The following is a 16,684-nucleotide window of genomic DNA, read 5'->3' as shown; positions in this document are numbered from 1 at the left end:
TTTTAACCCCAGAGCTATTGGGAATACCAAATAAGTACTTATGGAGATATACTTTTTATTGGATCAAACTTTCTTTAAATGTAACATATTATTACTTAACCAGTCCATATATGAAACAAAAAATTATTTTTATTATGGTTTATTTTTTATTAAAATTTTATATTTAGGACCTTACTTACACATAGGCATGTGTGATGAATTCCATTGTTGAAAACAGAAAAGAAATGCTCTTAGTTTACCTTTTCCGTCATTTGATGTATAGATTCTGTAGGCCAGATTTTCCTACTTGATAGAAACTTCTATAATTCTGTCCCTGGTAAACCTAATAGTAATTTTACTAATTACCACAGGCTATGCATGGAGCACCTTACAGTAAGGTAAGAACACCCAAGAGATTTCACCACTAATAACGCATACTTTTTGGACAGTGCTTAGATTTAGAGTTTCAGAGATTCAGAAAGACTTCAGTCTACCCACATCTTCCATTACTGCATTGAAAACAGATTTTAGACAAAGTTTAAACTCTGTGTTTTTCAGTCATGTTATTTTCCTTAGAAAATAGAATAAATAACTTTACCATCTACATTGACCTTTAAAATATCACCTGATAGAGTGGACGATTCTATTAATGCGAGAGGAACTTCTTGAAAAGAATGCTAATTAGGAGCCTAAATATAAACATTAGAAATATTTTTTAATTTCTTGTTCTTGCCAAGTGGGTAAATTAGCCCAGAGTGATGACTTCTCTTAAAATCATCTCAAGAGAAACAATAGCATTCTAGGCACTAATAATAACAAAATAAAATAAAAATACAACAAGAAATACAAGAAACCTGTGGGTAGACTAAAAGCCAGCTTGTCCTAGTATGTGCATGTGGGAATTGGGTGCTCAGTGATGAGACACCATTCAGAGGATAGATAGGAATTTTAAAAAATGATCTAAACATTCCAACCAAATAAAAAAACATTTAAAAGTAAACCCTGAGTAACAAGAAATAAGGAAATAACAAAAAATAGGGATAGAAATAAGTTAAATGGAAAACAAAAGAGAGAGTAACAAAACAAAATCTCATTTTTTGAAAAGTATGATAAGTTAGACTGACCTCTGGCAAGAATAATCAAGGAAAAAGAAGAAAAGGAAAGAAGAAATGCCAGAACAAAGTATAGGGTAAAAATGGGAAATACTGTAAACCCCAATAGAGATGAGATTTGTGATCATAAAATAAAGATCATCATATGGATAAAATAAAATATATCATAAAGTATTACAAACAGCTATAAAACTATATTTAGAAACTGGATAAAATGGGTGTATTCCTAGAAAAATATTCAACATCTTTAATTTTACAGGAAGAAATGGAGAACTTGGTTGTACAAATGAGTACTAGATAAGCTAAAATCCCAAAGCCCTCTCCTCTATAAGCCCCCAAATTCAGATCCAGATGTTATTTAGGTGAATTCTTCCACATGTAAAGAAATTATTAAAATTTCTCTTATAAAATTTTCTTGGAAAATAGGAAAAAGATCTATGCTGTGAGCTAATTTGAAAAGACTGTTATAATTTTGATTCTCCAACCAGATAAGGATAACACAAAAAATACAAATACAATTTCTTCCCATTTATAATTTAATTCTAAATAAAATGTCCCATCTAATGTAAAGCATATTAAACATAATACATCATGGTAAAGTAGGTTTTATTCCAGAAATTCAAGAATGGTTTAACATCAGAAAATTCATTAATATAATTCTCCACATAAATAGTTTATTACTACCTCAGTTCACACAGAAAAAGCAGTTGATACAGTTCAACACTTAATTGTGATTAAAAAAAAAAACTTTTGGCAAACTATGGTTATAGAAGAACTTTCTGAAGTTAGTAAAGTTTATATAGAGTAACCATATAATTTACCTTCCAGATTTTTATATTTTGTCTAGGACTAATTCTTTGCCAGATAAGTGTCAAGTAAAAAGTAAATAAGACTCTTGGGTAAATTGGCATGTGTGGTCATGCTAATGATACACACACAACCTGGAACAAAGGAAGGAAGGAAGGAAGGAAGGAATGAAGAAATGAAGGAAAGGAAAGGAAAGGAAAGGAGGGAGAAAGAGGAAGAAAGGAAGGAAAGAAGGAGAAAGGAAGAAGGGGAAGGAAGGAAGGAAGTAAAAAGAACTACAATAAACATTATACTTAATGGATAGATGCAGTCTCTTTCTAATTGAGAGCCAGAACAGGTTTACAGATAATTCAGTAAGGAGAGAAAAATTAGAATTGTGTAGATCATGAGGCAAACTATATGTCTATAATTATGTGTTTGTAATTGATATGATGATACACCAGAAACAAACAGTATCCATAGACAAAGTATTAGAACACGTAAGAGATATTAGATAGTTCTAAGTCTACCCCATAAAAATTCAGTAGTAGTTCTTTACACAGTAGTTCACTAGAAAATAAAAAGTTGATAGCAGTCACAAATCCCATAGAATATCTAGAAATATCTTAAGTATATATAAAACCTCTGTAGGGAAAGCTTTGAAAGTCAAACTAAGGATATAGAAGATGAATTGAAATTATAGAAAGAAATGAGTGATGCTATAAAGAGATCAAGTAACTTACGTATTTGGAGCAATACTTTTTAAAATTCCAGCTGGATTTTTTAAAGGAATTCTGTATTTAAATCAGGGAGTAAAAGTCTATACATGCCTAAATTAATCTTAAAATTGCACAGGAGGAAACACCTCACCAAATATAAATAATACAAAGCTGTAGAAAGAAAACTACTTGCTACTGTCAGAGCAACATGTACACTAATGACTGTAACAGAGTTCAGAGACAGACACCTCTCTATTTGGCAACCTAATATTTCATAAAGATCATATCACATATCACTTTGAATGTTGAGAAGATCATGGTGGGAAGACTGGCTAACTATAATCAGAAAAATAAATCTGTGTTCCTAACACCAAATGTAAAAATGGATGGTAGATGAAATAAAATCACAAATGTTAAAGTAAAACTATGAAATTAAACAAAAACTGTGTGAGAATATTTTCACAATCAATGGCATGGAACAAAAATCTTCAAATGCAAAAACCATAATGCCAAATAATTGGTAGATTTGATTACACAAAATTAAGAACTTCTCTTAAAAAACAGATATAAAAATAAGGTTAAGAGACAGATAAAAAGCCCTGGCTGGTGTGGCTTAGTTGTACCAACTGAGCTCAGATGGAGTACTGTCCCCTACATCAGAAGGTTGGGGGTTCAATTCCGATCAGAGCACATTCCTAGGATGTGGGTTTGATTCTTTAAGGGGCACATACAGGAGGCAGCCAATTGATGTTTCTATCTGATGCTGATGTTTTTCTCTGTCCTCCCTTCTTCTCTCTCACAAAACAGTAAATATATTTTTAAGAAGGAGACAGATGAGAGAATGAACTGATATTTATAAACATTTTTAAATTTCTGCGAACCCACATAGACAATAAATAAGTGCCAGTAGAAAAGCGGTTACAAAATAATAAAATATTCAGAGAGGAAACCCAAAATATTTTAAAATGACATGAAGTTATGCTCCATCTCACTGGAAATCAGAAAAACAATGAGATGTCACTTTATTACCTATTCTGCAACAATTAAAAAGCCAGGATATGGAAATTCTTTTTATTTTATCTTTACCTGAGGATATGCTGACTTATCTTAGAGAGAGGGAGAGACATCAATGTGAGAGAGAAACATTGACTGGTTGCCTCTCATAGGCAAGTGAGAAACATTGATTAGTTGCCTCTTGTACTCAGTCCAACTGGGAACTGAACCCTCAAACTAAATATGTGCTCTGACTGGGAATTGAACCCATGACCTCCTGGTTTGTGAGACAGTGCTCCAACATACTGAGCCATACTGGCTAGGACAGGATATAGAAATTCATATGCACTGCTTGAGAGAATGCACCTAGCCACTAAGTTTATGCCTACTGAATGATGCTACAATTCCAGAAACTCCTCAGAACCTATTCCAAAGAAATTGTTTATGAAGTAATAATGAGACATGCATGAAGATACTCATTGCAGTGCTGCTTTTATAGAGGGGAAATTGGAAGCAATCTGAGTATTGCAGGTAGCAAGGATTTTTTAAATGGTGATTGCATGCCATGAGTAATGTTTAATAGTTAGAAACAGTAAATTATATGTTGTAGCATGAATAGGTCATATGAATACAATGCTAAATAAGGAATGTCAGAGAACATGATTTATAATATACAACCATTTACAGAAATGAAAATTCACAGACACAAAGTTACAAATACATGTTTTATAAGAACACATACAAATAAAATACACATTAACTCATTAGAATAGTTGCATAAGTGGTAAATGGGGATGGAAATGGAAATAAAAAGACATATTTTTTAAAAGCATCAAGCAACAGGCTTTAAAGAGATAAGTAATAGTAATGTATCAAGAGAGGAGTATGAATAACTCAGTCTTCCACTTCTGAAATTAAAATAAGCAAACATTTAGACTTTCATGTGATGGCACCTTCTGTCATTGAAAAAGAAAGGGCTGCAAGATGGCAGCATAGGTAAGCAAGGCTCGTGGCCTCTCACAACTACATGAAAATTACAGCCAAAATATAGAACAACCATCACCCACAACTGGCAGAAATCTAGTTGAATAGAAATATGACAACTGTGGAATATCTAAGAAACTACATCCATCCAGCCTGGTAGGAGAGGCAGATCATGGAATGGGATAGTATCACATCCATGTGTGATGGATAAAAATTTGGGAGGGATATTTTGGGAGTGAGGACTCTCAGCCCCACACCAGACCCTCCAGCTTAGGGTTCTAGTACAAAAATCCATGGGGATTGAGTCAGTGGGAAAAACTCCTGGAGTCCCACAAATTCCCCTAAAAAAACCCACATGTGAATTTACACAGACACACTCCCTCTGAGCTTGAGCATTGCCAGGGTAGCAGCTTGAAAGGCAGCAGTGGCAAAGGGAGGGACTGAAGTGAGCTGGGGGACAGCTTTCTCCCAGACTGAAAGGCAGACAGAGGCCATTATCAGTTTTCTGAACCCTCCCCGCATGGAGCCACACAGTCTACAGATGGGTGCCATATCGGAGACTACATCAACCTGGCTAACACTGTTCGCCCAACCCTGGAGATCCCTTGAGACTCTGTCCCACCCAACTTACAGGGCCATCCAAACTGTTAACTGTGACTTTTCCATATGAATGGCTGGAAAAGTCATAGTTAATAGTTGGTTCATGTTTCACAACTTCCTAAATAATATCAAACTGGTAATAGCTAAGTGACCGCAGGCCAAGTACTAACAGCAGTCAGCTTAGATTCATAGTTGGCTTCCACTGGGAATCTCCAAGCCCATCACAAGTAGCAGCCATCTCAGATTGCTTTATAGCTCATGCAGGTTGGCCATAGGCAGAACACAAGTGGGGGATGACCTTAGCCTGCCCCACCCAGGAAACCCTAGAACCTGCACACCCAGTGGACAGCTACAGACTATGTGGGAACACCCTGCCTTTGAATAGCTGATCCTCCATGGAGGGTAGAGTTTTGTGGTCAGTGGTCATAGCCATTCCTTGCAGCTGACTGGCCTGGGTAAATCCCTCCATTGACTTGCCAACAGCAATCAAGCCTCAACTACAAAAGGAGGGTGTTCTCAGCCCACATGAAGGGTGTACCTTGAGTACCCAGCTTGAGTGATAGGGGAGGTTGTGCTGCTGGACCTTGTAGGACACCTGGTACATTAGGCCATGCTTCCAAGGGAGGGGGTCATAGCAGCTCTACCTAATATATAGAAACAAACTCAGGGAGGCTGCCAAAATGAAAAGACAAGGAAACATAGCTCAAGTGAGACAACAGATCAAAATTCCAGAAAAAAGCACTAAACAAAATGGAGATAAGCAATCTATCAGATGCAGAGTTCAAAATACTAGTTATAAGGATATTCAAGGAACTTACTTAGGACCTCAACAGCATAAAAAAGATCCAGTCATAAACCAAGGACACACTAATTGAAATAAAGAATGATGTACAGGGAAACAATGGTAGAATAGATGAAGCCAAGACTCAGATCAATGATTTGGAACATAAGGAAGAAAAAAAAATCGGAATCATACGCACAAAAAAAAAAATCCAAAAAAGTGAGAGTAGTGTAAGCAGTGTGTGGGAAAACTTTAAGAATTCCCACATTTGCATCATAGGTGTGCCAGAAAGAGGAGAGAGCAAGAAATTTGAACTCTTTGAAAAAGTAATGAAAGAAAACTTCCCCAATTTGGTGAAGGAAATAGACACATAAGTCTAGGAAGCACAGAGAGTCCCACACAATATGAATGCAAAGAGGCCCACTTCAAGACACATCATAATTAAAATGACAATGTTTAAAGATAATGGGAGACTCTTAAAGGCAGCAAGAGAAAAGCAGTTAGTTACCTACAGGGGAGTTCCCATAAGACTGTCAGCTGATTTCTCAAAAGAAACTTTGTAGGCTAGAAGGGATTGGCAGGAAATATTCAAAGTCATGAAAAACAGACCTACAGCCAAGATTGCTCTACCCCCAAAACTATCATTTAGAATCAAAGGGCCGATAAAGAGCTTCCCAGATGAAAAAACTAAAGTTCATCATCACCAAACTTATATGAAATGTTAAAAGGACTTATTGAAGAAAAAGAAGATCAAGACTATGAACAAAAAAATGGCAATAAATACATATCTATTAACAATGGAATCTAAAAAACAAAGTAAGCAAACAAAACAGCAGAGATGAATCATGAATATGAAGAGCATTTTGATGGTTGCCAGATAGGGGGATGTGGGGGAATGGGTGAAGAGGTGAGAGGATTCAGAAGTATAAATAGGTAGTTACAGAATAGCCATGAGGATGTAAAATACAGTATAGGAAGTGAGTAGCCAAAGAATTTGCATGCCTGAACCACGGACATAAACAATGGTCTGGGGTCAGTGCATATTTCACCTAGCATAATGTTCTCCAGGTCCATCCATACTGTTGCAAAGGGTAAAATTTTCTCCTTTATTACAGCCAAGGAGTATTCCATTGTGTAAATGTCCCATAGTTGTTTTATTCCCTCACATACTGATGGCCATTTGGGATGCTACCATATCTTGGTGATTGTAAATAATGCTGCAGTGAACATAGGGGTGCTTATGTTCTTCAAATTAGTGTGTTGGGCTTCTTTGGAGTTATTCCCAAAAGTGGGATTGCTGGGTCAAAAAGCAGGTCCATTTTTAATTTTTTGAGGTATCTCCACACTGCTTTTCACAGTGGCTGCACCAGTCTGCATTCCCACCAACAGTGCAAAAGGGTTCCCCTTCCTCCACATCCTTGCCAGCACTTGTTGTTTGTTGATTTATTGATGATAGCCATTCTGACATGTGTGAGATAATATCTTTTTTGTAGTTTTAATTTGAGTTTCTTTGATAATTAGTGACATTGAGTATCTTTTCATATGTCTATTGGCCATCTGTATGTCCTTTTTGGAGAAGTGTCTATTCAGATCCTTTGCCCATTGTTTAATTGGGTTGTTCGTTTTTTTCCTAATTACTTTAAAGACTGTAAGTATTTTTCTCTATTATTTCAATAGTTATTTCTGCCAGATTGCCATATCTAATTTCAAAATGTTGGAGTGAAGAATAAACTGAATACGGTAAACCTGTTTTGCTTTGTAATATAGAGGCATTATGCAAATATTGTGTTAGTCTCTATGCAACATTGGAAGAATTGGAAGTTGTCTACAGCAACCAGAAACACTATTTCTATTGATTTAATTACAGACATTTTTTATATCAGACTCTGGTCTACAGATTTGAGGATAAATGTAGGTCTCTGCTACAGAATTAAGAACATAGATTTGTGACAATAAATTTCTTTGCCAATTCAGGATCTTTTTTGCCTCTGGCTTTAAGGTTCTTCTCCAAAGAAAAGCTTCCATAAACCTATTTTTCATAATTCTGTATTTTTGCAATCTTGTTTTTGAATGCTGAATCCTGTAAATCCACAGGATCATAATTTCTGCCATGATTTCAGATCAAGTAAGCAAGTCTACTCTAACAAAATTACATTTGTTTGTATTTACAGGTTGTCTTGGCTCTTTCCGAGCTGGGTTATTCACTACTGCACGTCAGTCAAGTAATGCTTACACTGACCTGAGGAGCTGTGTCAATGGTAACCATCACTGCAGTCAATTTAAAAACCAAACCAAACAAAAACTTGCATGTAAAGCACACCCATGAAAATACAATGTTTAAAAATTAACAAATGGACCCTTGAAGGTTATGCCCAAAAAGGAGTTATTTTCAAAATGCATTTAAAAAATGTTTTTGTTGTATAAATGCTGCTGTTTTAGGCATAATGATTTCCACCTAATGTTTAAATTGAATAGTGTGCCTTGTTTACTAAGCTTAAATCACTGACATCAGAATTTTATACCCAGCAGCTATATTTTGGCTGTTGTTGCATAATCATGTAGTATGACCAAATGTTATAGTTAAATAACAGATAAAAATGGAGCCATGTTTATTATTCTGAGTTCTGGTATCAAGAACATAAATGTAGAAAATGTTATGATACCAAATTAGTCTTCTCCCTCTGAAGTTCACATAGGGTCTAGTACATTATCTGTCTCTGATTTACCAGTTTCCCAACTGGGAGTCAAAGAGAAAAAGGTGAAATTTCAAGATGTAAATTGGGATGTACCCAGTACATTAGATGTTCTCTAATTTAAAGTAAGTTTTACATACATAAAACTGTTTGAACACATATATTTAATTCACAGTTAATCTTTTTTCAGTGTACCAAAGCACAGGGAAATAATTTGATAACAATTCCCTGATTACCTTTTCTATCATTTTAACTAATACCTAATTTATTACTACATTTCCAAAAAACTGTGAACTTATAAAAACATTTTTTAAAAAAATTCAGTAATTAAGTTTCAACTAGGTTAAAAAATTTTTTTTCTTTGCAAGTAACAAGTTTTTTTTTTAGCTAACTTAAGCAGAGGGGTCTGTATTGGCAGAATGGAAGGAACACCCAGAGCTGACTAGTAGGGCTTGAGAAGCAAGTATGGAAATGTGCAGGAACCAAGGGACCATTGCAGTGTCTGGTGAGGAGAGAGAAACCACAAATGAGTAAAGAAACAAATGGGCATATCATTTAAGATAGTGATAAAGTGCTCTAACATTTTATGATGATTATGCCCCACCCCTAAGAATTACAGTACTCTGTTACCTGTTGTTTAATGTCCAAAAACCATTGTTTCATGTATTTTGACCAGAGTTCTATGTAGTTAATGCAGGGGGATAAATCTGGCCCCTGTTACTCCATTTTAGCCTACATTGGAAGTCCGCGTTTTTTTTCCTATTGATATTGAGAGTACTTTTGTTCTGCATATCTCATAGAATTGGTTTGAGGGTCAAATAAGGTAATATATATGAAAATATCTAAATTACAGTTCTAAAATAATGTACATATTTACAAATATAAAAATAGTTTCCTTTTGAAAATAATAAAGATTTATCTCTTGGATTCATTACTCTATGAAGAAGTATTACATGAAGGAAGGAGTTACAATATTTTTGGTTTATTATAGATTTATACACAAGATTTCTATTAAAGAGCATATAATTTTATCTCACATGGCTTATGGTAAAAATTAAATAGATGTCTGTTTCCTTTAGCCATTCCAAACCAGTGTGAGCCTCTGCCATGCAATGAAGATGGATATGTGAACTGCAAAGATGGCAGAGGTGCATTCACTTGCATTTGTAAATCTGGTTGGCAAGGACAGAAGTGTGAATCGGGTATGTGTCATAATAAACCCATCTGGCTTATCTGGACTGCCCTCCTGAAAAGTTTTTTAAGGCTTTATCACTTTAAAAAATAATTTATTTTCCCCTTTTCAGATATAAATGAATGCAGAAATCCCTCAAACACAAATGGAGGTTGTACTCAGATTTGTGTTAATACACGTGGAAGTTACCACTGCTCCTGTAAACCTGGTTTTGTTCTACTTTCAAATAAAAAGGACTGCAAAGGTAAGAGCAGGAGGGTAGAATACGAAGGTACTCACCATGTGAGAGTAAAATTTAGTTAAAGAAATTTCCACAGGAAATTCTTGTAAAACTCTCTGGTTATAAGCTGTTATAATAAATATACATTATTATCTACTTGAAGCATTGTAATATTATGGGACTACCTTTTAGTTTATTATTTATAGGGAATTTTCTCATTTATATTTTATTGTTTTCTTATAGTTTGTGATTTATATTGTTTTCTTGTGTGTATATGTGTGTACACACATGTGGTTACATTTTAATAAAGAATTTCTTTTTTTTTTTAAGATTTTATTTATTTATTTTTAGAGAGGGAAGGGAGGGAGATAGAGAGAGAGAGAGAGACAGAGAAACTTCAATGTGCGGTTGCTGGGGGTTATGGCCTGCAACCCAGGCATGTACCCTGGCTGGGAATCGAACCTGGGACACTTTGGTTCCCAGCCCGCGCTCAATCCACTGAGCTATGCCAGCCAGGGCTTAAGAATTTCATTATATGGTGATAAAGTGAAGTTTCAGTGCAAGTTCTTGCATACTACAGTGTTTGAAAAATGGTTGTTTATACTTTCTTTTTCAGACTCTATATTATTAGTTCCTTTATTTCAATAAGATAAACAACTATACAAGGAAATTCAGCACAATCGTTAGTAACTTCTTTTATTGTAGTTTATATTTCCTTGTCAGTACCTTTCTAATTTCTAATATAAAGCCTTCCTCTTGCACCTCATTTCTGGTTGTGGTTTTGGAAGAATGAAGAACTGATTTTCTTTTTATACATATAAGAGCACATTATTATTCATAAGTCTTAATTTTTAAAAATTTCAGACTTAAATAATTCCTGTCAATTTAGCTTAACAGTCATTTTACTAGTTTATTTTTTTTTCTTTATGCTTCTCTTTTCCCCAAGTTTTGACCTTTTTCTTTCTGCATAATGTCTTTTCCGTTAGGCTGCTTTAACTGCCATAACTAAATGTTTTGGTGTAAGTGCTAGGTGTGTGGATGACTAAAACTGAAATTTTCTCGCCTGAATTTAAATTTTGCCTTTAGAAACTGGAAGTAAGTTTTCTTTCTTCCCTTTCCTTCCTTCCTCTCTTCTTCCCTCCCTCCCTCCTCTCTTTCTCTTCTTCCTTCCTTCCTTCCTTCTTTCCTTCTTTCTTCCTCCCTCCCTCCCTGTCTTTCTTTTTCTTCTCCTTCTCCCCCATTTGCTCCATCTCTTCCTCCTCCTCCTCATCATCTTGTTCTTCTTGCTACAAGGTTAAAAAATTAGTAAATTAAAATGTAAAATTTTCTTGTTCAACTCCATTTCTATCTACTTTGATAACTCTGCTAAATTAAATAGTCAAGGAATGGTCTGTCCCTCACTACACTGTAGTGTTCAGTATAGTGTAATTTAGTATATATAATATTATTTAAAGCACATTTAAATGACTAAAGTGAACTATATTAACTAATAATTTCTTCTAAGCACATACCTAATTTGTGACCATACATCTTTCTTGGTTACCTTTTTGAAAGTCTGTTTCATGTTAGAAATTTTAGAACACCAATGTCATTAGAACACCTGTTATAGAAAAACATCAGAATGCAGGATACCATATGTCTGCCATAAAAAAATAATACCCACTCATACATCTATGCTTAAAAACTGAATTAGTCTGTCCTGAAAAGCTCGTGATTTACATTTTTAATTAAAAGGCACTTAATCCTTATATACTGAATTTATACATGTGTTTGTAAATTATTATAAAAAGTACTTACAAATAAGAATGTCCCCAATGATTAGAACCTGTGGTCTTCATTTGCATAGATTTTTGTCCATGATAGCTAAGTAATACAGTACAGAACTATTAGAAGAATATGTATGCAGCTATTATAGTAAGGCCTTTGTCAACATGTGAATATGCTTGGATCAGGTTGCCAGTAAATGTCTAAAAATTCAAGAGTAAAACTTCTCATCAGTCATTTGATGTCACTGTAGAGTCGTAAAATCAATGGGCTATAACCTCAACTCATATGACTTAAATAATTCCTTGCAGTATTTCTCAGACCAAATAATTTAGGCATATGTTTTTATTTTCTTTTAAAAATACTAAATATTTTATTTTGAGGTAACTGTAGATTCACATGCTGTTGTAAGAAATAATAAAAAGAGATCCTGTATATGCTTTACACAGTTTTTCCCAATGGTAACATTTTACAAAACTATAGTACATGATCACATCTGGGATACTGACACTAATACAGTCAAAATACAGACAAATTCCCTTACCACAAGGGATTGATTCTATTATTTTTGTGCATGTCACTCTAAATAGGGTAATGTCTGAAATTTTGGCTAGTATTCTGTTGAAAAATTGAACTCTCAACTTTTTAGAGGAGAAAAATACATTTTTCAATCTAACGACCTTCTTCAGAGAGTACAAATAAGGAAAGTTCACTTATAATTAGATCTCCATTGAACTGTTTCTGTCATTTGTTTTTATTTTTTTCACAGGTGTTTATCTAGTAACTAATTGCAATCAATATTTTGTCTCCTTCTCTACTATATAATACAGTAAATGCTTCTAAAATTTCAGAAATATTAATTTAGCACTAAAATTTGTATTGGATTAACTGCAGATTTGTAAATACTTTAAGACCTTATTCAATCTTATTTTATTTTGTTTTATTTTTAATTTTTACTTTATTACAGTTTTCCCAATTTTCCCCCTTTGCTCTCCTTTGCCCAGTCCAACCCCCTAACCCCTGCCCCACAGTCACCAATCTCATTTTAAGTTTGAATCATTCTTGAATATTTTAGGCAACAATAATGGTATGCAGATTTAGCCATTGTCCATTTCCAAGGGAAAAAACATAAGACTGATAAGCTGGCTCACTTTCATTTTTTATATTTGTGATAACACAAAGAATATACTTTTAAGACCATAATTCAGTAATGTATATTTAGGAATACATATCAAGAATATGGTGAATCCCTTATCTTATTTATTTTAATACTGTAACATGGTAGATAAGACAGTAACTAAAGTCCTGTTTTTCTTTTACATAACTACACAGGAACATTGCAAACATCAGTCAGATTGTTTGCATTTGAATAAAGATATATTTAGTGAACTAAAATATGGTGATAGATTTAATATTTTGTTATTCCCAGGCCACTCTGTTGTCTTATTTCATATATTAAACCAGGTCCAGGAAACACAGATCAAGGGTTCTTTGCTAGCATGTTCTGATATGAGAAAAATGTTCTTTAACATATTGGTTTCATTTATAGATGTGGATGAATGCTCTGTGAAGCCTGGCATTTGTGGCACAGCTGTGTGCAAGAACTTCCCAGGAGACTTTGAATGTGAATGTCCTGAAGGTTACAGATACGATCCCACATCAAAGTCTTGTGAAGGTAGAGTTGTGGTGGTGTCATTGTTGATGGTGCAGAGAGTGGGTTTGAACCCTGATTTAATGTTAGAAGTGTTGTTTCTGTTTGACATCAACAATCAGATTTTCTAAGGTGGTAAAATCCATCTTATAGTTTAGTCAGTTGAGTAATCATTGGCTTCCTTCCAGAGTAAAAGTATTTGTAAAACACATGATCATTAGGTTTAGTGTTATGTGCTCTGATTGGTTGTCTAAACTAAATATGGATTGGAGACCCCACACGTATGAGAAAAGCAAAATACACACATTTTTACATCATTTAAATAATATTCAAAGAAAAAAAATTTGAAGCTGGAAGGAATAACACACATACAACAAGACAAGCTTAAAAATGGAGACAACTATATTTGAACAATAATAAAAAAACGTGGGAAAAAAAGAAAAGGAATCATGTAGGCATTACCTACAACAAGCGTGGTTAGAAACCCTTAATTTTATACCAACTGTGATTTTCTGGGTGTGAAATAGGAAATGGTAAAGTTCTATTATAATTAAATACATATAAAAGACAAATAAAATCATAACCAAATGATAACAGCTCTAGAAATGAGAGAAGCACTGATTAGCACTGTCAGCACCTGTGGTTGAGGGCGGAAGCCCTTGGACTTGGTATTCATTTGGCTGCAGTGGTGCTGCATGCATGCCTCAGGCAGCTTGGGTGTATGTATTAGGGCATTATTATTTTTGTCATCATGAATATATACAAAGTATCTCACACCCTCTTTTAAATTTTTTAAAATTTCAAAATAAATTTAATACTATGACTAAAACTAATGAAATAAATAGTAATTTTTCTATTGTGGCAAACTATATATGATATATAATGTGGCTCTTTAACCATTTTTACATGTATGGTTCAGTGGCACTAATTATATTTTACATAGTCATGTAACCATTACCATTATCTGTTCTAAAACTTTTCACCATCCCAAACAGAACTCTAACCATTAGCAGTAATTGCTCTTTCTCCATCTTCCAAACCCTGTTCATCTCTAATTGACTTTCTGTCTCCATGAATTTGCCTAACTTAATAATAATAATTTTAGAATACAGTCTTTCATTTATGTATACTCCTCTTGAGATTTTGAGGCCTTACCCCTTCATGCACTCACCAGAAACACCCGCTGCCCTTCACATGCACACCATTTCTCCTCTCCCAGCACTCCAGATAGAAATTACTGTGGTAAACCCTAGGCATCTGTAGATTGAACATTAGCCAACTTTATCATCGATATTGTAGTTCTATTCAGTGAATGACATTTAAAAATGATTTATATGACAATATTTTATTTAATTATATAACATTCAATTTTAATGGTATTGAGGGTTCACTAATTTTGAGGTTCTATTTTAAAGCATTTTGTGTTATATAGCACCAATGAATTTGGGACTTTTCAAAGATCTCATTGGGTGCATTCATTGAAAAAGGCTAGTAGCTCTGAAGAGGACTTTAGCTGAAGCTTATTATTACAAATTTTCAAGAATGATTTTTCTCAAAATATGGAGTGGGAACAGGAACCATGTAGATTTCATGATATGGGAGATAATATAGCATAGGGAGGTTTTTGTTTTTGTTATTTTATTAAAGATAAGAAAAAGGTATATCCTTAAATTTATTGCCACCATTAATCATTACATTATGAACAGTCAAGTGGTTTTGATACTGTTATTTAATCTTCAACTACATTGACTTTCAGTTAAAAGGAATCTTTTCTTCACTATCTATCTTTCCCCCTTCCCCCTCCTCCCCTCTCTCCCTTCCCTTTCTTTTCTTTGAAGAAAAGAATTGGGAGGTTGTCTCAATGGAATGATATAATCAGAAATGACAACTAACTTGAGGTTTAGTCTTTTTTCCTTCAAATTCACAGTCAGAAAATTAGTAAACTTGTTATATTTTTGTTAATTGTTAATGGAATTTATACATTAAATTTGTGGTTTCGGGTTTGTAAATACATAGGAATTACACTTGTGACTCATTTAAATTTTCATGCCAAGTGTTTAAATGTAATTTGATATAGAGATCTCTTTCACTAAGGATCTACTATCATTGATATCGCATACTAAAATCAGAATACTCCTTCTACTAGATTGAGCATTTAGGAGATACTAAGACTTATGTTCTCTTTTACTCCAGATGTGGATGAATGCTCTGACAACCTGTGTGCTCAGCTTTGTGTCAATTACCCTGGAGGTTATTCTTGTTACTGTGATGGGAAGAAAGGGTTTAAACTTGCCCAAGATCAGAGGAATTGTGAGGTAACATTTGCAATGCTAAACATCCCATCTCTTCTAAAAGAAGAGTCCAGGAACTTTTCAGGAAAATATAGGTGTTCTACAATTACTACTACTGTTCCATTTACACTGAGAGTCACAATCTGTTTACTAATTGTGGTCATGGAAAGTCATAAACAATTGGAAATAATTATTACCTGAGTAAGAAGAAAAGCTGCAGGGTCACAGTTCACAGAAGCTCATCTGTATGGCATGTATGTTTACACAATACAAAATATGTGTGCTGATTTCAGAAACTTAAGGAAAGCTGAGGTTTATACTTCTCTTTGTGAGAAAAAATATCTTGCATTGAAACGTTAGTGAAAACATTTCCCAGTGTGTACTTTTCTTTATTCACCATTCTGACAAGTTTGAGCACACCGTAGGTGTGTTAGTACCTGCAAGAGTGCTCGTAAAATCTCAGGTAGAAACAACTCTGTCAGACTAGACCACTGAGTGGGGTTTGAATATGTTGAAATTCTTAGAGGCTGATTTTGTTCATTTGTATTTATTAAACTTGCTTTTAGTTACTCAGATTTAACACATAATTGACCCAGAAATTGAATGTTGGGGGCAGGTTATAGTTTTCCCTTTATTCAAATAAATAGATTAACCTCCGAAGCTGTTTTTTTTCTGAATGTGTTTGTGATTCTTAGTGTAGTTCTTGTATCTCTTTTACTTTTACAAGTAAGTGAAGGTGAAATTTTATATGATATGAGGCAAACAGTAAAAAGACAAAATCCTTAATAACGATTTAATCATGTGTATACACATGCCTCTTTATCATCAAGACAGAGCTGTATTATGTGTCCCAAAATGTGACCTTCAGTTTTTCCTACCTACTTGGTAGAGGGTGGTAAGGGGAGATAGCTGGCCTGTG

General features: G+C 34.3%; 1 protein-coding gene across 1 annotated transcript in view; it reads left to right on the top strand.

Annotated features, from left to right (window-relative positions):
* Positions 1-16,684, top strand: part of PROS1 (protein S) — a 73,191-nt gene that overhangs the window by 31,115 nt on the left and 25,392 nt on the right. Inside the window, exons 4-8 of the mRNA XM_045851813.1 lie at positions 8,126-8,212; positions 9,727-9,849; positions 9,952-10,083; positions 13,373-13,498; positions 15,668-15,789. Coding sequence (XP_045707769.1) covers positions 8,126-8,212; positions 9,727-9,849; positions 9,952-10,083; positions 13,373-13,498; positions 15,668-15,789 — 590 coding nt within the window. The remainder of the gene's footprint in view (positions 1-8,125; positions 8,213-9,726; positions 9,850-9,951; positions 10,084-13,372; positions 13,499-15,667; positions 15,790-16,684) is intronic.

This window comes from Phyllostomus hastatus, unplaced genomic scaffold, assembly GCF_019186645.2.
Source record: "Phyllostomus hastatus isolate PE091 unplaced genomic scaffold, TTU_PhHast_1.1 phas_contig_86, whole genome shotgun sequence".
Classification (NCBI taxonomy): Eukaryota; Metazoa; Chordata; class Mammalia; order Chiroptera; family Phyllostomidae; genus Phyllostomus; species Phyllostomus hastatus.
The sequence above is the reverse complement of the archived record's forward strand: the minus strand, read 5'-3'. Positions and strand labels throughout refer to the sequence as shown.